This window comes from Saccopteryx bilineata, chromosome 2 (assembly GCF_036850765.1).
Source record: "Saccopteryx bilineata isolate mSacBil1 chromosome 2, mSacBil1_pri_phased_curated, whole genome shotgun sequence".
Classification (NCBI taxonomy): Eukaryota; Metazoa; Chordata; class Mammalia; order Chiroptera; family Emballonuridae; genus Saccopteryx; species Saccopteryx bilineata.
Genome location: NC_089491.1, coordinates 378,730,081 through 378,754,717, shown reverse-complemented (window position 1 = coordinate 378,754,717; position 24,637 = coordinate 378,730,081). Strand labels below are relative to the sequence as shown.

The window sequence follows — 24,637 nt, the reverse complement described above, 5'->3', positions numbered from 1 at the left end:
ATGTGATTTCATTCATTTCTGTCTCTACCAAACATAAGCTCCAATGCCCAGCAAATAATTATTTCATGAATAATTCTGGATCTTTTCTGTGTCCATGCCAGACTATGTTCAAAAGGCTGCTCTGCTCTTGGTGCAAGCCAGCAGTGGGATTCCCCCATCACTCCTCTTCATCACGCCCCCCCCCAAACCCACCCGAGCTAGAAAATCCAGAATTCCAGGTTTGCTGAGGAAGGCCTGGTAGCTGATAAACAAGTGAGTGGAAGACACCAGGCACCTGCGGCCCAGGCTTATCTGTGGGGGGAATGGCAGTGGGGGTGAAGGAAGGAGATCAGGATCTGGACAGGTACCTCTGCCTCACGCAGCCTCTTCCGCCCCCCAACACACACACAGTTTTTTTACATTCAAGTTTCAAAGGAACGTCCGCATCAACGTCCTGAACACTTCAACCAGACATCTGGTGGTGACGCAAGCCTCCGCCCCGCCCCTCCCAGCTGCGCTCTCTGGTGGTAGAGCCCAGGCATAGGGAGATAGGACGGAGGGAGCATCCGAGACGCAGGAAGAGAGTGTGAGAGGCTCCTGGAGGGGGGAGGAGAGCGTGTGGGTGGAAGGGTGGGACGACCGGCCAGAAGCAGAGGAGAGAGGGAAAGGGAAAGAAAAGAACTAAGAAAAATATACGAGGAAGGAAAAGGTTAAAGGTGGGGTGGGGGAGGAGATAAAAGAATAGCAAAAAGAAAAGTGGGACGTGGGATAAAACCAGCCCAGTATTGAACCCAACCAGAATGGGGTAAATAACTCTTCAATGAACTCACTCACTCAGAGCTGTGATGAGAACCCGCGCTGCCTGAGACGGGTTAGAGAGACAGCGATGAAGCCCCCCACAGGTCCCTGCCCTGGAGCTCACGTTCCAGCAGGAAAGATGGACATTGAAGTCTCTCACTTGGGATCAGCACAGAGTGCGACAGAGGGCCTGTGCCCCCCACGCCTGACAATGTCCCCATCCAGCCCACTATTCTCAGCTGAGAATGGCTGGGATCTGGTGGGGGGGCAGGGGTTGGGCCTGGGGCAGCATTAACAGGACAGTCCTAGTGTCACCTGCAGACCATGCCCTAGCCCTTCCCTCCCAGCTCATCCCAGTGCTTTTCCTGGTTCCTCTGTCCTCAGGTTTCCCCTCTTGAGCTTGTGTGGGGGGGTGCCGAACGGGGCAGAATGTGTCAGGACTAGCAATCAAGCCTTCTCGTCAAGCTCCTGGGCTGAGGGCTTGCTCAGAAGAGAATGAGGTGGAGACTGGGCGTGGGTGCATGTATTTGAGAGCTCAGGTCACCTGGGAAGAAAAGAGGGAGGAAGAGCAAAGAAAGGAGGAGGGAAGCAGAGGACATAAAGACAGAGTGGGGAGTGGAGGCCTGACCAGGTGGTGGCACAGTGGACAGAGCATCAACCTGGGATGCTGATTCAGCTTTGAAACCCCAAGGTCTCCAGCTTGAGTGCTGGCTCACCAGCTTGAGTGAGGGGTCGCCAGCTTGAGTGCTGGCTCACCAGCTTGAGTGAGGGGTCACCAGCTTGAGTGCTGGCTCACCAGCTTGAGTGAGGGGTCGCCAGCTTGAGTGAGGGGTCGCCAGCTTGAGTGCTGGCTCACCAGCTTGAGTGAGGGGTCACCAGCTTGAGCGTGGGATCATAGACATGACCCCAAGGTCACTGACTTGAACCCAAGGTCGCTGGCTTGAGCAAGGGGTCCTGGCTCAGCTGGAACCCACCAGTTGAGGCATGTATGAGAAAGCAATCAACGAGCAATTAAAATGCCGCAACTATGAGTTGATGCTTCTCATCTCTCTCCCTTCCTGTCTGTCTGTCTGTCCCTCTCTGTCTCTCTCTCACTTGTTAAAAGACAAAGTGGGGAGTGGGGGGAGTGAAAGAAAGCAAAAGAGAAGGAGGAAGGGCGGGAGAATGGGGCCTCCACTCCTCTCCCCTTCGCAGCTAAGCCTTCCTACAGCTGTCCGCACCCCCACCCACCCCTGGGCCTTCCCTCACTCCTCAGCCCACTCGGGTCTGGCCTCCTGGCCCATCACTCTTCCAGCACAGCTCACATGTGGCTGCCATGTTGGTAAATCCTCCTTATCACACAAATTCTCTCTGCAGCATGTAACTGTCCCTCCTTCTAGAACAGTCTTCCCTCTGCCTGTATGACCCCCGTGCCTCTCCTCCAGGCTCTGTCCTAGCCCTTTGTCTCTCCCGCCTCCATATCGGAGGTCCCACATTTGTCTCCTCTGAACTCCAGACCCGGACACCCAAGGGTTTCCTCCTCATTTCTGTCTGAATGCCTCATAGGCACCAAACACTCAGTACAGACAAACTTGATTCATCGCCTTCCCTCCAAACGTGGCAAGGATGAGAGTCAGAGGGAAATCTCAGGGAGTCGAAGGGCTTGGGTTGAGCTGAGGCATGGGAGAGCCGAGCTGTGCCTGGAAGCTAAGGAACGAGCTACTGCGGACCAAAGGGTGGGATGGTCCAACGCTGAGGAAAGGGGAAATGGGGGAGCCCACACCCCCGGAGTCTGTCCCCAGACTGCCCCCGGGGTCTCTCAACAGAAAAGGCGCAGAGCTCCATGATGAGGCCACATGAAGACCAAGGACTGAACTGCAGTCTCACTCTTAGACTCCCCTTTCTCTCTCCTCAACCCTTCCCGCTCCCAGGAACCCTTCACGGACCATGGGCCTGGGGCCAGGGGTGGGGGAGTGCAGCATTCTGCATTCTGTAGAGTCCAATCTGGGAGGGAGGATAACGGAACCTTGGGAGCCAGAGCAGCCTGGAAGGGCTGACCCACCTGTTCACCAGGTGCGCCAACACCTGGGCTGCCTCTTCTCCCTTGTCCCCCAACACAGAGTCCAGGCTGAGGGCTGGAGGGGCTGCAGAGGGGAGGGGAGCCGGGGAGCACAGGCCTGCCCCCCTCGCAGAAGGAGGGCACTTGAGGAAATTTGGAGAGAGTGAACTCAGAGCTCAGCATTTTCCTCTTTCTGTTTTTCTTCTTGAGGAATTTTTTTCCCCTAAGTGCTGATGACTTTACCATTTCTTGGAGGTGGGGGGGGGGAGGAGACTTTGGCTTTTGCTCCCCCCACTCCAAATGCCGGACAAAGTCTTACATTCCAGAAGAAGCCAGAGCTTCAGAGTTTCCTAAAGATGAGGTGGCGTCTCCTCCCCTCTCCAGCCCCAGCTCCCTCCCCCGTCCCTCCCCCCAAGTCTCAAGCCCTCAGTCCTGGCCAAGGAGGCCCCGCCAGGCTGGGAGGAGACCCCAGGAACATTCTTCCTCTCACTGTCATGCTGCAGAAATTAAAGACACATCTTTGGGCTGGGCACCCGCCAAGCGTTTCAAGTCAAAAAGTGGCGAGGAGGCCCTGAGCCTCAGCTCTGTGCCACGTGTAAAGGATGCTCAGCAACCCTCTGCTTGAAGCCCCTGGGGTAGAAGTCTGAAACTGGACATGGGGCCGGTGGCATTCACAGACTACACCCACAAAACCCACCCCAACCCCAAGGGGTCCCTGAACACCCTTCAGAACCCCAGGCCCCTGATAGAGAAACTTCAATCCATGTCTCTGAGGCTTAATCTCTTGTTAAGGGGAGTTAGGAGAATGTAGGGGGTGGGACTGCTTTCTAGACAGAAAGTACATGGGAGGGGGCTCTAGGCAGTAGTTCTGGCTGTAAAAACTCATCAAGGAGGGAGGTGGCCAGGTAAACATCAGCTGTCACCCCGAGCCTGTGACTCCCCTTCCCAGACAACCCGTCCGAGGGGTTGACCACTCTGAAGAACAAGACCCTCATCCTCTGTTGAGGGGCACCCCTTGTCAACGACCTATACCGGAGGTTGAAAGAACTGCCATCTCAGCACCTCAGTCCCCTGGTCCTGCCCTGCTGTCGCTGGCACTAGGCGGGGGCAGATCCTGGGCCACAAGTCGCTGCCACATGGTGGGGATAATTGATGAACGCCCAGCCCTCCGCTGCCGACTCCAGCCTGCCTCTCTGGAAACTCTATATTTTCCCTTTAATTATAGCCCCTGCAGGCCCTCCATAGCCCCACCCGCACTGCTCATCCTGGCTGCCCACGGCCGACGTGGCTCCCTCCCCTTCTCTTCCCTCGGTCTTTTTTTCCCTTTGCCTTCGTTGCACAAAACCAGCTGGGGGAGGGCGTGGAGAGGGGCAGGAGGGGGGAGCAATGGAATCTTGGATGGTTCAGGGAGGAGGGACTCCCCGCTTCCACGTTTGCAGCTCTGGAGTGGTGGGGGGCGGGGAGCAGTGCGAAAATGATTGGAGTTGATAGACACTGCAGAGGGACCCCCATTGCCTTCTCTTGAGCCCACAGCATTTGGCAGGACCAGGACCTGGAGAGACTGGGTTTGGGACAGAGCACTGTTGGGAGGTTGGGGCATGGGGAAGAAAGAACACTGTCTTCCAGAAGCATCTTCCCCAAATAGAGCGTGTTGCTCCTGGGGTCCCCACATGCTGGCAGGGTACAGATGACCCTCTCTCAGTTCCAGAGGCAGAGAGCAATACCCTAGGTTTGGGGGAAGGAGGTTGGGCAGGGGGAAACAGCCTCTAAAATAGTGTTACTCACCCTCGCCTGCATTGCATCCCAAACCCCCAAATGCAATTCTCCTCCAGACACCCAAATTCTCCCATATGCCCCCAATCTTGAGTCCAGTACACCCAGAGACAAGACTTTGTGCAGCTCCCAGAAGCACCCTCGCTCTGGTGCTGTGCCTTCCACCTGACTTCTCTCCAGGTTGACTGTGCTGGGCCCTGGCCACAGCCACCACAGACCCTCACCCAAGGCCCTCTTCTAAGTCACCAGTTGTCACAGCCTTTCCCATGTAAACCCACTCCCCCAGGGGTGGAAGGGTCCTTACAACTCCCCCCATCATTCAGCACCAAAGCTTCCTTCAGGAGAGACCATGAGGTCCAGTTTCTTAGCCCATGCTTCAGCTACGCTCCTCACCTCACCTCTCAGAAAGCCTGGGGTTGGGGAGAGAGCATTTAGTCATGGAGCGGCAGGCATGGTAGAAGAACTGTCATGCTCAAAAAAATCCCTCCTGCCAAGTATCTGATTCCTAATGTCTATAAAGTCACCTCTAACTTGTTTGCAAATATTCCTAAGCTCCATACCCCAGCGCCACCAGAAGACACCCCTAAACAGGTACATCCTTTGAATTCTCTGGTTCTCCTGTTTTAGAGGGGTCCCCAGCTGGCTTCCTCATACCCACCCCTTAGCTCTTGCCAAGGCTGTCAGGAGGGTGAATGAGGCATGGCCAGAAGGACCCTCTCCCAAACACCCCCAATCCTTCCACCTGTGGAGGGCTCCCCACCCAGCTCTCCAATTCCAGTTCCTGCAGATTGGGAGTCCCTGTAAGAAGAAGGAAGGGGCGCGCGCCCATTCTTTAGTCCACACTCTGTTGAGGACCTAGCCGCACCCCAGCAGCACCATCTCTGGCCCAGGCCGGGCTGGGGGGCTGGGGAGGCAGAGCAGCAAAGGGGGGAGATGTGCGGTGGACTCCCTTCCCTTCCCTCCTCTCTGTTCCAACTCCCAAATTGGGGGCCGGGCCAGGCCGCTCTGATTGGCTGGGGGGCGGGCGGCCGGCTCCCCCTCTCCTAGGGGCCGGGTTCCTCCCCACTCGCCGTCGGGATGGTATAAAAGGGGCCCGGGCCGCTGGTCGGAGCAGACGGGAGTTTCTCCTCGGGGTCGGAGTAGGAGGCACGCGGACTGTGAGGCCACGCATGAGCGGACGCTAACCCCCACCCCAGCCGCAAAGAGTCTACATGTCTAGGGTCTAGACATGTTCAGCTTTGTGGACCTCCGGCTCCTGCTCCTCTTAGCGGCCACCGCCCTCCTGACGCACGGCCAAGAGGAGGGCCAAGAAGAAGACAGTAAGTCCCAAACTTTGCGGAGTCCAGGGCTACTTGCTGTCGCACCCTGCGCCCGGGTGTCCGCCACTTCAGCAGAGACTCGGGATGCTCCGGAGACTCGGGGCTGGAAGGGAAATGATGAGGGCGCTTCCTTGGCGCCCTGGGTGAGAAGGGAGTGCGCCCTGGGTGGCGGGTGGAGGTGATCGCCCCCACCAGCGGGAGTGGAGGAGGAAGCTTGGCTTGAGTTAGCACCGGAGGGAGTCCGCAGCGCGCACCGTGGAATATAACCGGGGGAAAGGGGATCTGAGTGCGGGGCGGGGGAAAGTACGTCGAAGATGGGCTGGGGGCGCCGACTTAGGAGTTTGGAGTCCAAGATGTAAAAGCGATCAGGAAGACTGTGGGATGATTCATAAGGAAAGATTGTTTGCCTTCTCTTCAGGCTAGACAGTGTTGCTGGGACCGCGGGGGTGCTGGGCTGAGGGGGGAGGGGGCGCAGAGAGTGGGCGGGTTGGAGGACGAGAAACTTTGGAGCTGACCGGGCAGGGTGGGGTTCTTGCGCCCTCTGCTGATCAATATTGAGAACCGCGCCTCCCAGTCCAGCACTGCACTGCTCAGGGGCTGGAGCGGGGAGCCTGGGGTTATTGCGGAGTGTGGACCCCCCGCCTCCCGATTTAGAAAATGAAAGTGGAGGTAGAATGGCCCCTGCCTCTAAAAGAAGTGTCCAATCCAGAGGAACTGCTTAGTGTTGCCCGCCACCTAGTGGCCATCTAGGCAGACGCCCGCGCGGTGGGCCTGATTAACTTCGTTACTATTTGCGGACTTTTTGGTTCTTTGGCTAAGGAATGACTCAGAGCCACTGGTTGGCTTTGGAAAATGGGGGTTGTCCCAGAGAGAAGGTTTTGAGATGTCTGGGCGGTGGAGGTTAGGGCGTATACAACTTTGGGGGTACATTTCAAGTCTCCCGGCAGGACCCGACGCCAATCCGCCCCTCCCCACCCCCATAACCCCGCCCACGCCATCCCACCTGCCAGGGAATGGGGCGGAATGGGGGCTGGACCTCTCATCTCTCCTCCCATCCCCTCCTCCTGTCGCCACCCAGACCACTCCCCACAAGCCTGCCCTCTTGATGGGGCCCCTCCTGTTCTCACCCCCCCCACACACACAGACACACTCAACCCTCCCCACACACACTCAATCCCCCCCACACACACACACTCAACCCCCCCCACACACACACACACACACACAACCCAAAGGCTTTTTATTTCACTTGGCCTCAGCACCAACGGGCTGAGGTTGGAATTGGAAGCAACCCCCGCCTAAAGCTTTGTTTAAATTCCTGAGAACTGGAAAGAGTTATAGCCGCTCTGGCCAGGCGCCTCGGCGCTGTCACTGGCGCTGATGAGGAGCAGATGAGCTTATGAGCTTTTAAGGATTTGGGGAAAGGAGGTGGGGGAGGAGGAGGCGGGAAGTGGAAACTCTAAGTGTGTCTCTAAGACAGAAGGGACGAGCGGGCAGGGTTGGGGTCCCTGAGCCCTGAGATGGGGGTCTCAGGCGCCCCTGACAGCCTCGCTTTCCCCCTCGTACCCCAGTCCCACCAGTCACCTGCGTACAGAACGGCATCAGGTACCATGACCGAGAAGTATGGAAACCCGAGGTCTGTCAGATCTGTGTCTGCGACAATGGCAACGTGTTGTGCGACGACGTGATCTGCGAGGACACCAAGAACTGCCCCGGCGCCGTAGCTCCCCCGGGCGAGTGCTGCCCAGTCTGCCCCGACGGCGAGGGTATGGCTCCTTTGGGCCTGGGCTTGGGCCTGGGGCTGGGGCTGGGGCTGGGGCTGGGGAGGACAGATAGGACAGGACAGGACGAGGCCGCTCCCTCGGAGCCTGGGAGGCCTCGGCCGCTGGGGCACTGAAGCAAACCTTGCCTCTCACCCTTGTTTCTTCTCCTTCTAGTGTCGCCTACGGACCTAGAAACCCCAGGAGTCGAGGTAATTCTCTGCCCTGACTTTTGCCACTTCTCCCATGACTCCTCATGGCCCGCCCTTCTCTAACCTGGCTTCTTTTGTTTCTCCTCCTCTAACCCCAAAGGGACCCAAAGGAGACACCGGCCCCCGTGGCCCAAGGGTAAGCGTTTTTGCATTCTGCTTTGAGGGCTGAAGGTGGGCGTGGCCCTGGCAGGTGCTCACGCTGCCTGCCCTCTCCTGCCTCAGGGACCCGCAGGCCCCCCTGGCCGAGATGGCATCCCTGGACAGCCCGGACTTCCCGGACCCCCCGGACCCCCCGGACCCCCTGGCCTCGGAGGAGTAAGTAGAGAGTGCTCCTCTCTTTCCTCCTATCCCGTTTTTTTGTTTTTTGTTTTGAGGGGGGTTTGGCAGATGGCATTCTTTATATTTAGAAGTAATTTCAAACTTAGAGAAAAGTTGCCAGAATAGTGCGAAGTACTCTCATATACTCTTCACAGTTTGTCACGTTTGCCTTATCAATCTCTGTCTCTGCGTACATAGAATTATAGTTATTTTTCTTGCTGAACCATTTGTTTGAGATAAGTTGGTATCATGTCTCTTTGTTCTTAAACTCTTTAGTGGGTATTTCTTGAGAAAAAAGAACATTCTTTTACATGACTATTGCACAATGATTACATTTTGGAAATTTATCATTGATACACTATATCTAATATACAGTCCATATTCAAACTTTGCCAGTGTCCTATAATGCTCTTTATGGCATTCCCCCCCACCCTGCCCCAGATCCCGGATCTAATCCAGGATCGTGAATTGCATGTCTCTTTAGTTTCCTCTCATCTGGAACATTCCTCAGACTTTCTTTGTCTTTTTTAACACTGCAATTTTTTGAAGAGGCCAGTTGTTTTGTAAACAGTCCCTCCGTTTGGGTTTGTCGTTTGTGTCTTCATGAATAGCTTCCGGGGATGCATTTTTGGCATGACTGTGTCACATGTGATGCCGTCTGTCCTGCTTCGCACAGCCCATCCGGAGGCACATGGTGTCCAGTTGTCCCATCATTGGTGACGGCTTCTGCCTTTCAACTCATTGTTCTGGCCCTAATTTCTCATGCATTCTCTCTTGTTTTTTCCTAGAACTTTGCTCCCCAAATGTCTTATGGTTATGATGAGAAATCAACTGGAGGAGTTTCCGTGCCTGGCCCCATGGTGAGCCACCGGGAGGAGTAGAGATAAAGGAGGAGGAGCCAATTGGGGATTTGGACAAGATGGGCCAGCGATGGCATATGGGGGTGACAGAGATAACCTAGGAGGTCAAGATGACCATCAGGACCTCAGAGTCCAGAGAGGATGCGAGACAACTGGGTGGTCCCAACTGAAATCAATGGGAAACAGCAAGGCTACACCCATGTTGCACTTTCCCACAGAGGTGTCATTATGGCCTCCCTTTCTTTTCCTTCTGTAGGGTCCTTCTGGTCCTCGTGGTCTCCCTGGCCCCCCTGGCTCACCTGTGAGTATCCAGGATATCTTCATACATCACCTTGGGATTTGGTCTTTTGGAGGGAGGGTTGGGATCTCCTGGTGAGGTGGGAGAGGGTTGGCTGGGACTTGCCTTTCTAACTCCTCTTTCTCTGTCCTTGTCTTCTAGGGTCCCCAAGGTTTCCAAGGCCCCCCTGGTGAGCCTGGTGAGCCTGGAGCTTCTGTAAGTACCCCCCAAATTGTACTCTCTATATAAATACACACTCCCTCACAAAACACAAATACACAAATGCATGGACTCTCCACACCCATCTGGAGTCTTCCTTACCTCCTCCTTTCAATGTCAGCCTTCCCCTTCTTTCTTTACCCTGGCAATTCTAACTTCCTCTCCTCCTTTCTCCTCTAGGGTCCCATGGGTCCCCGTGGCCCCCCTGGCCCCCCTGGCAAGAATGGAGATGATGTAAGTAGCCCCCATGGAAGATAACATCTGACCCTTACTGTCTCCACAAGCTAGGGCCCTGTAATCTTCACCCAGTGTCCTGCCCCGCCACCTCTGAGGGTAATACCCAGAGAAAAGAAGGAAAGTTCTCCCCGATGCACAGGGCTGCCCTTAAACAATCTGCACCCTTTGTAGGATGTTTCCTCACTCTCTCCAACAGGGTGACTACACCTCCCCACCCTCCAGCCACCTTACAGCAATCCCCACCCCCACCCCTGAGGGAGAGTGATTTCCTAAGTTTAATTGCTTTGGGCACCTCAGATTTGCTCTCCATATGGTGAGATTAAAATGTTGGGGACAGAAATAAACAGAAATTCTTTGGGAGGGAGTTAAAATTCACCAAACAAGGGTTTCATGGTAGATTTACATTGTGCTCTAAGTTCAAAGAGAAGATTCTGCGCCCCTAAGTCTGACCTTCCCCAGTCCCACGAAGGTTCAGACCCTCTACTTTCCCAGCCCAGGGGCGTGAGCGTGACGACCTTTTCTCTCCCTCCCAGGGTGAAGCTGGAAAGCCCGGTCGTCCTGGTGAGCGGGGGCCTCCTGGGCCTCAGGTGAGCAAGGCAGTGTGGCTGGCCCCTGGCTTGGCTGTATTGCGGCCTCACATGAGACCTGTGTCCAGAGTGACATCTTCTAATGGCCCTGCCTTCCTTTTCTCTCTAGGGTGCTCGGGGATTGCCTGGAACAGCTGGTCTCCCTGGAATGAAGGGACACAGAGTGAGTTCCCTGAGTCATTGAAGCTCCCAAAGTCCTAGCATCCCACCATTCCACCCAAGGGTCCTTCCCCAAAGGACCCCGGTATATGTCCTGGTGGGTGGCAGCTACAGAAGTCCCAGGGGACAGAGAGTAGATATCCAAAATAACTTCCCACCATTAGGAGAGAAATCTCGAGAAGGGCCCTGGATGGGACCCGGGGCTGGTTGGGGTGTTAGTCTAGCTTCGAGACGGGCAGTGGAGACGTCCTGGGGCTCCTTCTCAGGACTGGGTGGGTGTCAGGGTGGTCCCCCCACACACAGAGTCTTACCTCGGCCCTCCTTTCTGTCTTAGGGCTTCAGTGGTTTGGATGGTGCCAAGGGAGACGCTGGTCCTGCTGGTCCCAAGGTAAGAGGCTGTCTCAGTGTCACAGTCCCCCACTTCCCACCTGGTCCCACCACGAGTGGATTCCTAATTCTGTTCTCTACTCGATAGGGTGAGCCCGGTAGCCCTGGTGAAAACGGAGCTCCTGGTCAGATGGTGAGTGTGTCCGGTTCCAGGAGGAAGTGAGGGAGCAGTGTGCAGGGGCAAGGTAGGGGCTTGGGGAGGAGTGTGCCTCCCGTCTCACTGGTTTTTTTGGTTCTGTTGTCAGGGCCCCCGTGGTCTGCCTGGTGAGAGAGGTCGTCCTGGACCCTCTGGCCCTGCTGTAAGTATCCTTGGGCCCTTGGGGGGTCCCTGGGCTCTGGAAGGAGTTCCCCGGGAGCTAGAAGGACGGGCCAGTGCTCAGGGGGTGTAACTGGGATTGCCTTTTCTCATGCAGGGTGCTCGTGGGAATGATGGTGCTACAGGTGCTGCTGGACCCCCTGTAAGTATGAACCCTTGACTTCAGTGCCCCGGGGGGGGGGGCAGGGCCCTCAGGCAGCCTGGGGATAACACTGGGGATGGCTCATGTTGGTCTGAATCTCAAGACCACTTCTGTCCCAGGATGTGACTTACAGCTGCCCTCTTCTTTCTTGCTAACATCTCCCTTTCCTTCACAGGGTCCCACTGGTCCCGCTGGTCCTCCTGGCTTCCCTGGTGCTGTTGGAGCTAAGGTGAGACCCCTGCCCTCCTCCTAGCATAGCTCCCACTGGCCGAGGTGTCTCCTTGCTCCCAAACCAGAGGGAACCAAGAATGGCAAGAGAGAAATTCATTCCCCAACATCTTTGTCATGGGGTCCCTTTCTCTGATTGTGGAGTCCTGATTCTTGATTTTCTGTTCCTACTCTTCAACCCCCACCTCCTAAAGGTGAGGTTGGGCTCCCAGGGTGGCTTCTGACAGGTCCTTTCTCCCGACCCAGGGTGAAGCTGGTCCCCAAGGAGCCCGAGGTTCTGAAGGTCCCCAGGGTGTGCGTGGTGAGCCCGGCCCCCCTGGCCCCGCTGGTGCTGCTGGCCCTGCTGTAAGTGTTGCCTCCGGTACCCCTGTGCCCTGCCCGACTCAGAGTCCTTGCCTGTCACTCACCCACCTTTTTCTCTGTCACAGGGAAACCCTGGTGCTGATGGACAACCTGGTGCTAAAGGTGCCAATGTAAGTGTCCTGCAGGTTTCAGAGATGCGCCTGGTGGTCACTTCCCCCCTGCCCTGTGCCTTTCACCTATAGGCTCAACTTTCTCTGTCCCCCTACAGGGTGCTCCTGGTATTGCTGGTGCTCCTGGCTTCCCTGGTGCCCGAGGCCCCTCTGGACCCCAGGGCCCCAGTGGAGCCCCTGGTCCCAAGGGTAACAGCGTAAGTACGAGTCTCTTATTTCTGCCCCATTCTTTGCTGGCTTCAGTGTGGCCCTTGTCTGGGGATCGAGGCCCGCTGAGCACCCCCAACTCTCTGCTCATTCTCTTCTCCTCCTCGGCAGGGTGAACCTGGTGCTCCCGGCAACAAAGGAGACACTGGTGCCAAGGGAGAGCCCGTAAGTGCCCCTGCCGCTCAGCCCGTCTGCATGGGAGCCCCTTGAGGAAGGTCCCGGGAGGAATGGGAGCCCCTGGTGCTGGAGGCCCAGCCTCAAGCTAGCTGGGGAGCTGGCCCCAGAACGCCCTCGCGACAGGCTGTCCCCTCCTGTCTGCCGTCTCCAGGGCCCCACTGGTATTCAAGGACCCCCTGGCCCTGCCGGGGAGGAAGGGAAGCGAGGCGCTCGAGGTGAGCCTGGACCTGCCGGCCTGCCCGGACCCCCTGGTGAGCGGGTAAGTGTCCCCTTCTCTGTCCTTGGTGCCCACCCGCCCGGCGCCCCATGTCTGAGCTCACTGACCCCCTCTCCTCCTGCAGGGTGGACCTGGTAGCCGCGGATTCCCTGGTGCTGATGGCATTGCTGGTCCCAAGGTAGGCTGTCTTCCTGGCTGGGGGCGGACCCTGCTGCTCCCCTGGCCCTCTGCCTTCCTCTTTCAGACGTAGTCAGCCCCCTTCCACCCCACTGCCTGGTCATTAGTGCTTCATGCTGCGGCCACGGCCTGTCTTCACACTTGGCCTCCCTTGACCTCCCCTCCTCCAACGATGCCCCTCGAAGCCCCCGCCTTCCTGGGAGGAAGAAGATGCTAGCCCCCGGTAAAGAGGCCTGGACTTGAGGCCCCAACTGTTTCTGTGATGCCTCCCCCACCAGGGTCCCGCCGGTGAACGTGGTTCTCCTGGCCCTGCTGGCCCCAAAGGTTCTCCCGGTGAAGCTGGTCGCCCTGGTGAAGCTGGTCTGCCCGGTGCTAAGGTGAGACCCCAGCCCTCAGCCCAGCTGGGCCCCGGACCCTGCCTGTCCTGTGTTGGGTCTGGATAAGGCCTCCTGGAGCAGGACCAAGGTTCTGCTTTCTGCAGTGCCCCTCACCTCAGCCTCCACGGGTCTCCTCCCCTCCCCTCCACCACCCTTCTCCCGAGCCCTCTCACACTCTCTGCTCCCCCCCTAGGGTCTGACCGGAAGCCCTGGCAGCCCTGGTCCCGATGGCAAAACTGGCCCCACGGTAAGTATCCCTCTCTCGAGACCCCTTTCCACTCCTCTGGCCACCCACCCTCTCTTCTCACCTCTGCTCTTGTGACTTCCACCCTCAGGGTCCCGCTGGTCAAGATGGACGCCCTGGACCTCCAGGCCCCCCTGGTGCCCGTGGTCAGGCTGGTGTGATGGGATTCCCTGGACCTAAAGGTGCTGCTGTGAGTATTCAGCGAGGAGCATCACAGAGCCAGGGACAGACACCCTGGGAGGCGACAGTCCCGGCTTCGGGGCCCAGCTTTGCCACTGACCTGCTCTGTGGCTTCAGGCCGCTCACTGCCCTTCTCTAGACCCAGTCTCCTCATTCATAAAATAAGAGACCTCTCCTGGGACCACAACCACTGCTCTCTCCCTGGAAATAAGTGTCGTTGGTGTCCCCACGCACACACACATGGAGATGGGCTAGGCCTTTTATATCATAGTCACCCCCAAATCTTGGGGGTTCTTTGAGGTCCCAAAGGAGATCTCCAAGGGGATGAAGGCCCTCTGCAGCTGAGGTCCCCGCAGGCCTGTGGCCGGGAGAAGGGAGGGGAGAAGGGTGGTGGTAGGGGGCAGAGGTGGAGGGGCCAGCAGGAGAATCAGCAGAGGCCGCCCCTCAGGGCCAGAGCTGCTAGATAAGAAAGTCCCTTTAAAATTCCACTCAAAGTAAACAGGAGGGACTCACAGGGCCCTGGCTTCCCACTTCAGCCCTGACTCTTCACTCTTTCCCCCAGGGAGAGCCCGGTAAAGCTGGAGAGAGAGGTGTTCCTGGACCCCCCGGCGCCGTGGTGAGTCTCTCGCACACCCCCTGCAGGGGGCGCAGGAGCCGCACTGCCCACCACGGGGCACCAGAACCCCCAGCCCCAGGCGCTGCCCACCTGCCCCTCTCCCTCGGCCAGCTCACCACCCTGAGTGCTTCTTTGCTGTCTCCCCACAGGGTCCTGCTGGCAAAGATGGAGAAGCTGGTGCTCAGGGACCCCCTGGCCCTGCTGTAAGTGTCTGACAGGAAGGCCTGGGGACGGGGCACAGAGGAGCAGGAAAGGGGAAACACTCCCACCCCAACTCCTCAGGGCCTTCCCTTGACCACAGCATTCTCCCCTGGCAGGGCCCCGCTGGTGAGAGAGGTGAACAAGGCCCTGCCGGCTCCCCCGGATTCCAGGTGAGGCCTCAGCACTGTCAGGGGGGGGGTGAGTTCCCCTTTGTTCTCTCCTGGATTCTAATCTCCTACTCTTTCTTCCCCCGCGTTTCCCACCTCCAGGGTCTCCCTGGTCCTGCTGGTCCTCCCGGTGAAGCAGGCAAACCCGGTGAACAGGTAAGAGATAGCAGCAGCAAGCAAGGCAGGAATGCAGGGAATACAGAGAGAAAGGCCAGCCTCTGTCAGCTAGAGGGATCAAGGTTAGACAGCAGGAAGGACTTACCATCGTGAAGGGAGCTACACAGAGGGAAACAGGGAGCTGCACCTGTGCATGATAGGATCTGGAAGGAGCTCCTCAGCTGCTAGTCTAAAAATGACTGCCTTTTAGAGATACTGGAATATTCTGGCTTTCCCCACAACCCAAAGTTGGGGGTGTGTATCCTCGACATCTCAAGGAGGAGCAGAGAGTAGAGGCAGGATCCTACTCCAGTGCTGCGAAGGCACTGGTCTCTAAGCACCGGCCCAGAGGCCACCCCGCGGCAGGAGGGCAGGGTGCTTTCTAGTGCCAAGGGCCCAGGTGGCCTTTGCTCACTGTCTGTCCCTCTCTCTCCCTCAGGGTGTTCCTGGAGACCTTGGTGCCCCTGGCCCCTCTGGAGCAAGAGTAAGTAGAGCCTCTGCTACTTTCATTCAGACGCCCCATGCTTGGCCTTGTCCCTGGGGCCACCATCACGTGTCCTGTCCTTCCTTTCCTCCTAGGGCGAGAGAGGTTTCCCTGGTGAGCGTGGTGTGCAAGGCCCTCCTGGCCCTGCTGGTCCCCGCGGATCCAACGGAGCCCCTGGCAATGATGGTGCTAAGGTAAAGACAGCACAGGGGCCAGGCACCCCCCTTCCTGCGACAAGGGACATCTAGCTGCGACCAAACCCATCTAGATGTGAGGGCAGGGTGAGGGGACAGGCTGGGGTGGTCCTCTTGCAGCCTGAAGTTCTGGGCCGCAAGCTCTTCCTCTTAGCTGGTACCTATCTTTGGCCTCAGAACTGAGCCTGGGAGGTATTCAGAGGGGGCTCAAGGCTATGGCCTGGACATGGGATCTCAGGCCTCACCCCAGTCCTCTTTGTTGTCACACAGGGTGATGCTGGTGCCCCTGGAGCCCCCGGCAGCCAGGGTGCCCCTGGCCTCCAGGGAATGCCTGGTGAACGAGGTGCAGCTGGTCTTCCCGGCCCTAAGGGTGACAGAGTAAGTTCAGCGTCCTCCCCGACCCCATGTGGTTCCCATTCTCTGTCCACTCCTTCAGCCTCTGTCCCGTCCCTGTGGTCTTTCCTCTCCTGAATCCTCCCTTCCTTCTCTCTTGGGCCTTTTTGCTGATGAATCCTCTACCTGTGGTCCAGGCACTTCTTTCCCCATGAGTTACCTTGGCAACGAGAGGCGGGGCTTCCTCCTGAATGGGGGATCCTGTATTCCTCCTTCTACACAAGGCAGGGCCTCTTCACCTCCTCAGGCACCTTTTGCTCTGTCCAGTCTTGAGTCTTCGGCTGGATGGGGGCAGGGCAGAGCTGGGGAGGGGTCCTCAGCGACAGCAAGACACAATAGCTTGCCTTCTTGCCCCACACTGGAAGTCTCAGGCTTTCCCATGTTTGTAGGGCGATGTTGGTCCCAAAGGTGCTGATGGTGCTCCTGGCAAAGATGGTGTCCGAGGTCTGACTGGCCCCATTGGTCCTCCTGGCCCTGCTGGTGCCCCTGGTGACAAGGTGAGGTGGCTGCCTCCCCACCTTCTTTCTTCACACAGATTTCAAAGCAAGCCTGGGCAGGGATCTGTGGGGGGAGCTGGCAACCCGAGGGTGGGGGAACACGGCGGGGGGGGGAGAGGCTCTCCTGAGATCATCTGCCTGGAGTGTGTAGGGTGGGCCCTGACCGTGAGCCTCTTGTCCCTCCTCCTCAGGGTGAGAGTGGTCCTAGCGGCCCTGCTGGTCCCACCGGAGCCCGTGGTGCCCCCGTAAGTACAGAAGACCCGGTTAACACCCCATTGTCGGCCCTTCTCTCCCTCCACACGGCCCTCGGTCCTCTTCCTCTCTCCCCCCCACCTTTGCACTCATCCCTGGTCCCTGGAGAATGTTCCTCAGGGCTTCTCCCTCTCCCCTGTCCCTCCAGCGCCCCACCCACCTCCCCCATGTCAGGGCAGCTCTCCAGTTTGCCTCGTTTTCTTCTAGGGAGACCGTGGTGAGCCTGGTCCCCCCGGCCCTGCTGGCTTTGCTGGCCCCCCTGTAAGTAACAAGATTTCCTCCATTTTTCATCACCAACTGGGATGGGGGGACCTTGGGTGACTGGATGGAGGTAGAGGCATCACCTGAGTTGGGAAGGAGGATGGGGAGGGGATTGTCTCCCATTCAAGCATCTTCCCGCCTGGAGTTACTGTCCTAGCCCAGTCCTGTATGACAGTCTGACTTGTCACATTGGCATCTCCCTCTCCTCTGCTCACCACACCCCCTCTTCCTCCAGGGTGCTGATGGCCAACCTGGTGCTAAAGGCGAACCCGGTGATGCTGGTGCTAAAGGCGATGCTGGTCCCCCCGGTCCTGCTGGAGCCGCTGGTCCCCCTGGCCCCATGGTAACCATCTCACCCTCTGGGCCCCCAGCTGCCAACAGGCCTGGACCCAGGGCCGGCCCGGCCTGAATGCCTCTGTGCTCTCCTACAGGGTAACGTTGGTGCTCCTGGACCCAAAGGTGCTCGTGGCAGTGCTGGTCCCCCTGTGAGTATCTTATTTCCTTTGTGTCTCTGCGGAGACTCCCAGCTCTAGTTTGGACGTCGGGGTGGCCAGTGAAAAGGTTGTTCTCCTCCTGACTGTCTCTGTCCTCTCCTGCTAGGGTGCTACTGGTTTCCCTGGCGCTGCTGGCCGAGTCGGTCCCCCCGGCCCCTCTGTGAGTATCTGCAATGGAGACTCCGCTCTGGGAGGTGGGGCTGGGGACACAGACTGTCAGGAGCGCTGCGAGCCTGACGGAGGCCTCAGCGATGCTCCAGAAGCCACTGGAATCTGACAGCTCCTCTTCTCCTCATTCAGGGAAATGCTGGTCCTCCTGGTCCTCCTGGCCCTGTTGGCAAAGAAGGCGGCAAAGGCCCCCGTGGTGAGACTGGCCCTGCTGGACGTCCCGGTGAAGTTGGTCCCCCCGGCCCCCCTGGCCCTGCTGGGGAGAAAGGATCCCCTGGTGCTGACGGACCTGCTGTAAGTGCGAGCCCCGGAGGGGTCTGGGGGAGCGCGGCCGCTGGCCACCGCAGGGGGCTTCACTGCTGTCTGCCTCCCGCAGGGCGCTCCCGGCACTCCTGGACCTCAGGGTATTGCTGGACAACGTGGTGTGGTCGGCCTGCCTGGTCAACGAGGAGAAAGAGGCTTCCCTGGTCTTCCTGGCCCCTCTGTGAGTACCCTCTCACCTTGGGGGACCCCAAGAAGAACTGTCACCGGACTTGGAGGATGCAGGATGGGGGTGGTGGAGCCAATGAACACTGATGTGCTAGAAGACGGGGGGGGGCACTTTCAGGGCCACCCCCACCCCACATCTGGCCTGACTCTTTCTTCTACCTAAGGGCGAACCTGGCAAACAAGGTCCTTCTGGAGCAAATGGCGAACGTGGCCCCCCTGGCCCCATGGGCCCCCCTGGATTGGCTGGACCCCCTGGCGAGTCTGGACGGGAGGTAAGCAGTCACCAGCCCCGTGCCCGTGCCCTCAGCGTGGCCGTTTTAGCCTTCACCCGAGCCTCCCTCCCCCGGCCGGTGCTCACCGCTCTCCCTCTCTCTGCAGGGAGCTCCTGGTGCTGAAGGCTCCCCTGGACGGGATGGTACTCCTGGCCCCAAGGTAAGATGGCAGCCCCCCAGGGCTGCAGCTGCGTCTGCTGTTCCCCTCCCCCGGCCTGGCCCCTTCACCTCGGGCTGACCTGCACTGCCTTCTTCTCCCCTCCCAGGGCGACCGCGGTGAGACTGGCCCTGCTGGACCCCCTGGTGCTCCCGGTGCCCCTGGTGCCCCTGGCCCCGTCGGCCCTGCTGGCAAGAGTGGCGACCGTGGTGAGACTGTAAGTAACTGGGTTCCCACTTGCTACGTCTGGTCGGTCCAGGGACGCTCCGGGCATGCCTAGCGTCCTTCAGGTGGACTCCTGACCTCACCCAGGTGGCGGGAGGAGGGGAGGTCTTACGAGGTGGTGGGGTCCTTGACCCCGCTGGAAACACTGAGCCACAGCTCGGCCTCAAGGTCCCTCTCCCAACAGCAGCCCCCGCAAGGAACGGGGTTGTCCCCAGGGAATCCCCAGCTTACTTGAAGCCTGAGTTCGTATGAAGTTTCACCTGGCGATTAGGAGGGACGGACACAATGGGAGAGGATGCGAGGAGAGGAGGATCTGGCTAGGGGGTGGTCTCGCCCTGCAGGGAGGCTGCGGCAGCCCTCAGCGGGGGTCTCCCTGGCCAGCATCTAATGCTCTTTCTGCTCTCCCCAGGGTCCTGCTGGTCCTGCTGGTCCCATCGGCCCTGTTGGTGCCCGTGGCCCCACTGTAAGTGCCCTGCTCTGGCCTTCGTGTCCTCAGGACCCTTGTCCAAGTGTGGACAGCGCCCACTCAGTGCTAATGGACCTTCCACCTGAAAACTTTCTCCTCTACTCTTCTAGGGACCCCAAGGCCCCCGTGGTGACAAGGGTGAGACAGGCGAACAGGGCGACAGAGGCATAAAGGGTCACCGTGGTTTCTCCGGCCTCCAGGGTCCCCCTGGTCCTCCCGTGAGTATGCTTAGCACCCCCCCCCAGCTGCCATGAGTTTCCTCTTATCGTCTCCCCATGCCTTGCTGGGTGATGGCGAGGGGCACACTTTGACTCGGTTTCCCTCTCTGGATAGTTTTTTTCACTCCTCCCTGCTGAGGACTGGGATCTGAAGCTTTAAGGGCATTTCCACGGAGCTTCTGCAGGGCAAGGGTGCACAGGGAGGGAGTGTGGAGCGGGCCTCAGCCCACAGACGCCTGAGTAACCGGGCCGGGGAGCAGGTTGCTGGCTGCACTCGGCCCAGACTGGGCCTGAGTTTCCTTTGCATCTGTCCTCAGGGCTCTCCTGGTGAACAAGGTCCCTCTGGAGCTTCTGGTCCTGCTGGTCCCCGTGTAAGTCACACCTTCTGTCTCTTCTTCTCGGGTCCCAAGTCCAGGCTTACCTCAGGGTCCTTGGCCTGGAACATAGGTGTTCCTCACCTCTCCGGGGATGGGTCCAGGGACAGGGGTTGGGGGGAAGGGAAGAAGAGCGGAGATAATTGTGCCCTGCCCCTGGCGCCCCCTCCCACTTCCTCCTCCCACGGAATGTTTCCTGGCCCAGCCGTGGGAATGAGCAGTGATGGTCACCATGGGAGGGGGGGGTCTTCTCCATCATGGGTGGTCCTGCGCTTTCTGGCAGACTTTCTTCAACCGTCTTCCCCTCTTCAGGGTCCCCCTGGCTCTGCTGGTGCTCCTGGCAAAGATGGACTCAACGGTCTCCCAGGCCCCATCGGCCCCCCTGGTCCTCGTGGTCGCACTGGTGATGCTGGTCCTGTTGTACGTAGCTTCCCACCCTGTCTGCCCGTGGCCCTCCAACCTTGAGAGTGCTGAAGACCGGGGAAGCCTCACTCTCCTCCCTTTCTGTGCAGGGTCCCCCCGGCCCTCCCGGACCTCCTGGTCCCCCTGGCCCCCCCAGTGGCGGTTTCGACTTCAGCTTCCTGCCCCAGCCACCTCAAGAGAAGGCTCACGATGGCGGCCGCTACTACCGGGCTGATGATGCCAACGTGGTCCGTGACCGTGACCTCGAGGTGGACACCACCCTCAAGAGCCTGAGCCAACAGATCGAGAACATCAAGAGCCCCGAAGGCAGCCGCAAGAACCCCGCCCGCACCTGCCGCGACCTCAAGATGTGTCACTCTGACTGGAAGAGCGGTGAGCACACACCACCCTGTCCCAGTCCCCCTCCTCCTGCCACGACAGAGTTTAGCCCTGAGGGGCTTCGATGCCCACGTGTGCACCGTCTCCCGGACTTCCCCTGACTCCGTCTTGCCCTGTCCCACTGTAGGAGAATACTGGATTGACCCCAACCAAGGCTGCAACCTGGACGCCGTCAAGGTCTTCTGCAACATGGAGACGGGTGAGACCTGTGTGTTCCCCACTCAGCCCAGCGTGGCCCAGAAGAACTGGTACATCAGCAAGAACCCCAAGGAGAAGAAGCACATCTGGTTCGGCGAGAGCATGACCGACGGATTCCAGGTGGGTGGGCTGAAGCCTGGAGCCACTCTCACAGGATGGGCTGGCCGAGGGCTCAGAAGGGGCACGAGGGAAGGTCCCGAGTACTCGAGACCTGTGCTGGGTGTGACAGACAGAGCCGGGCTGGGCAGCAGGGGGCCTGGGCCTGTGATGCTGGCTCAGACCTAAGGTACTCGTGGGCAAGTGATGCCACCGCTGGACGTGGGAGTTCCCTGGGATGCTCTCCAAGGATTCCAGGGAGGGAGGCCAAGACGAGAGGCTCCATAGCCACTCACTCTTCACCCTCCCGCCCCTTGCAGTTCGAGTACGGCGGCCAGGGCTCCGACCCCGCCGATGTGGCCATCCAGCTGACCTTCCTGCGCCTGATGTCCACCGAGGCCTCCCAGAATATCACCTACCACTGCAAGAACAGCATCGCCTACATGGACCAGCAGACAGGCAACCTCAAGAAGTCCCTGCTCCTCCAGGGCTCCAACGAGATCGAGCTCCGGTCCGAGGGCAACAGCCGCTTCACCTACACTGTCACCCACGACGGCTGCACGGTGAGTCCCTGGCAGGGGCCCCTCTCTGGGCTTTGCTTTCCGGGCAGGCCACAGTTCTTCGCACTCTGTCATTCCCACTCGGTGACGCCCCTCTCCTGTTGTCTCCCCTCCACCCCAGAGACACACCGGAGCCTGGGGCAAGACAGTGATCGAATACAAAACCACCAAGACCTCCCGCCTGCCCATCATCGACGTGGCCCCCTTGGACATTGGCGCCCCAGACCAGGCATTCGGCATCGACATTGGCCCCGTCTGCTTCCTGTAAACTCCCTCCACCCCAATCTGGCTCTCTCCCACCCAACCCAGATGCCCCTGACCCTGGAAACAGACAAACAACCCAAACTGAATCCCCTAAAAAGCCAAAAAAAAATGGGAAACAATTTCACATGGACTTTGGAAAAAAATTTTTTCCTTTGCATTCATCTCTCAAACTTAGTTTTTATCTTTGACCAACTGAACATGACCAAAAACCAAAAAACACATTCAGCCTTACCAAAAACAAAAAAAAGAATAAATAAATAACTTTTTAAAAAAGGAAGCTTGGTCCACTTGCTTGAAGACCCATGTGGGGATAAGTCCTTTTCGGCCCAACGGGCTTATGATACCCCAACGCTGCCCTTTTCTGCTCCTTTCTCCATGCCTTCTTGGGGCCTCCCCTCCACTGCTCCCCAAATCTAAGTCTCCCCAAAAGACACAGGAAACCATGCCTTGTCCGCCCAGCAACCAAAGGCAATGCCCAAACATCCTAGTGGCCCACCACTCCCAGCCCGCTCCCCTCACCCAGCACCCCCCAAACCCTGGGGGGACCTGGGCTTTTCAGACTGCCGAAGAAGCCTTACCGTCTGGTGTCCCCCGGCCACGGCAACGTACCCGTCTTCGTTTTTGAGGAGTGCATGCCGGGGGACCACTGGCCCTTCATCGCCAAGCCTGGAGGAAAGTCAGGAGGGGCCACGACAGAGCGGACACGTGCCAATCCCCACGCAACAGGGCTGGATGGGAGAGACTGCTCTGTTCCTCGTGTAACTGTGTTGCTGAAAGACTACCTCTCTATGTGTCACCGGGGCAACTGCGCGGGGGCGGGGCAGGGCGGGGCACGGTGCCCGGGGCTCCCCGTTTTATATCAAAGGTGCTACATCTCTGTGATGGGGCGGGGTGGGGAGGCGTGGCAAGGGGGTCACTGGTGCTATAGAAGTCGAGACGCCGCCCTGCCCCCACCAGGCCAGCAAATGTTCCTTTTTGTTCAAAGTCTTTTGAATCCTTTGGTTCTTTTTTTTTTTTTCTTGTGGATGGGGACTCATGTGAATTTTCTGAAGGTGCTATTTAACACAGGGGAGAGTGTGCCACTCACCCTCAGCCTCTCTCCCCACCCCTCGCCTGCTCAGGCCTCTCTCTCCAGACCTCTCTCTCCCTGAACCCCACCCTCAGCTGCCTCCCATCCTCACACCGCTCTCTCAGTCTGTCCTTCGCCCTCTCTCCTGGGTTTTGGAGCACAAATTTCCCAAAGCACAAAGCAGTTTTCCCCCTGGGGTGGGAGGAAGCAAGAGACTCTGTACCTATTGTGTGTGTGTATAATAATTTGAGATGTTTTTAATTATTTGATTGCTGGAATAAAGCATGTGGAAATGACCCAAACCTATCTGCGGTGGCCTCCTAATTTCCTTCCTGGGAGTCGGGGGCGGGGAGACCGGAGAGGGCGCTTTGGGATGGGGGTGGGCTCCTGCCCTTGTCTTGCCCCTTTGGTCCTCCTCCTCCCCATCCAGCACCTTCCACGGTCCCTCTCCTTTCCTCTCGCCTCTCTATGCCTTAGCCCATTTTCCCCCGTCTCCTGCCACCTTCCTTACATGTATTCCCAAAACCTTCTTCCCCCTTGCAATGGATACGAGCAACCCACGTGTGCAGCACCACACACACACTCACACACACACACACTTCTCCCTTCAGATCCTGGGCTGCCCAAACCTTATGCCTACTCTCCCACCATATGCCATCAACTCTGCTGCCCTTTCCAGTGCTGCGGGCACCCTGCGGTGTTGGGAGGCATGGGACGGCACTGCCCATGGGGCGCAGGGAGACCCATGGAGGGAGGTGGACTGGTGAGGTACCCGGAGACCCTCCGCAAGGCCTCTCCTTGGGCACACACGGGGGCTCATCTGGCCTCCTCCCTCCTAGCCCCCTCTGAGCTCCTCCCAAGAGGCAACAAGCAGCACAGCACAAAGCGGGTCTCTGAGCCGGGCTGACAGCCCGAGGGGACCTGGAGAGAGGAATGCCTCCCGCTCACTCTTCAGGGCTCCCAGGGGAAGGAAGGAGAGAGTCTGCCCAGGGGCCGTAGGGAGCTGCTGTCGTGGCACTTACAGGATGTTGTCTGGAAGGCGACAGGACTATGACCCCGCTGAACATGTATTGAGCCCCTCTTAGCCTTCTAAGTCCCCAAAAACATGAGACCCCCTGGGTGTGGGACGGCTGAAGAGGTCATTTTGCCCAGCCCCCCCCCACCCCCGTTTACTCCGTATCCTTTTAAAAGTCCTTGCCTCTTCCTCCTGCTTCTCCTTCTCCTCCCTTTATCTTCCCCTCTGCCAGCCCCTCCCTTCCTGCCTGAGACCCCAGCACCCTCCAAAGAGACAGTGACTGATCAGCTCCCCAACCTCGGGGACAGCAGTGTGCAGTCAGTGGGGACACAGAGGATCCAAAGAGTCACAAGCCTGGAGCAGACCAGGTGCCCAGAGACCTGGAGACAGAGAACTTGGCAGTTGTCCCCACCTCCCCCTCAAGGGCTTAGGGCCTAATCCTCAAAGGCAGGAAAAGCCCCAGTTCCTCCCACCGGCCATCCTCTGCAATACTCATGGCTGTCATTAAATTGTCATAATGATTATTCATTATGGCTGTGAATAATTCATCATTAGCACTTCTACCGCAATCAGGACAGCATAGAAAGGGAATTAGTCTAAAGAGGTTAAGAAATTGTGGCATGTAAAGGAAGGCTTATTCTTGTGCAAATTACCTGGTGATGTGACAGCTTGATCAGAGGGTGACCCTGCCTGGCACCTGCCTAGGGAACCCCCATCCACCTAGACCTCGGGCTTCCTGGGGCTGTTGGCTGTCTCACCCCATCCCCACCTGCCCCCTGGATGACCCAGAAGCAGTCTGAACCTGGCATCCAAGGCTCTCCCTGACTGCTACCCACCCGTCCATTCTCCCTATCCCCTCTCCTGCCCACACCAGCACACCAGCCAAAAA

General features: G+C 58.4%; 1 protein-coding gene across 1 annotated transcript; it reads left to right on the top strand.

The window, feature by feature from the left end:
• Positions 1-5,688: 5,688 nt before the first annotated feature.
• On the top strand, positions 5,689-21,900 carry COL1A1 (collagen type I alpha 1 chain). The gene is made up of 51 exons (XM_066263924.1): positions 5,689-5,907; positions 7,479-7,673; positions 7,845-7,879; positions 7,980-8,015; positions 8,102-8,194; positions 8,986-9,057; positions 9,314-9,358; positions 9,497-9,550; positions 9,734-9,787; positions 10,324-10,377; positions 10,487-10,540; positions 10,871-10,924; positions 11,012-11,056; positions 11,169-11,222; positions 11,337-11,381; positions 11,557-11,610; positions 11,856-11,954; positions 12,038-12,082; positions 12,181-12,279; positions 12,401-12,454; positions 12,618-12,725; positions 12,808-12,861; positions 13,139-13,237; positions 13,431-13,484; positions 13,573-13,671; positions 14,224-14,277; positions 14,427-14,480; positions 14,595-14,648; positions 14,748-14,801; positions 15,241-15,285; positions 15,381-15,479; positions 15,750-15,857; positions 16,262-16,369; positions 16,561-16,614; positions 16,829-16,882; positions 17,118-17,225; positions 17,314-17,367; positions 17,483-17,536; positions 17,677-17,838; positions 17,921-18,028; positions 18,198-18,305; positions 18,412-18,465; positions 18,572-18,679; positions 19,097-19,150; positions 19,264-19,371; positions 19,689-19,742; positions 20,058-20,165; positions 20,258-20,540; positions 20,674-20,864; positions 21,161-21,403; positions 21,522-21,900. The coding sequence occupies exons 1-51, from the start codon at positions 5,817-5,819 to the stop codon at positions 21,666-21,668; spliced, it is 4,374 nt and encodes a 1,457-aa protein (XP_066120021.1). The 5' UTR covers positions 5,689-5,816; the 3' UTR covers positions 21,669-21,900.
• Positions 21,901-24,637: the final 2,737 nt, after the last annotated feature.

Coding starts and splice junctions, on each gene's coding strand:
- COL1A1 (XM_066263924.1), top strand. CDS start 5,817: ATGTTCAGCTTTGTGGACCTCCGGCTCCTGCTCCTCTTAGCGGCCACC. Junction 11,382..11,556: donor CAGGTGCTGCTGGACCCCCT/GTAAGTATGAAC, acceptor TTTCCTTCACAG/GGTCCCACTGGTCCCGCTGG. Junction 16,883..17,117: donor CTGGCTTTGCTGGCCCCCCT/GTAAGTAACAAG, acceptor CTCTTCCTCCAG/GGTGCTGATGGCCAACCTGG.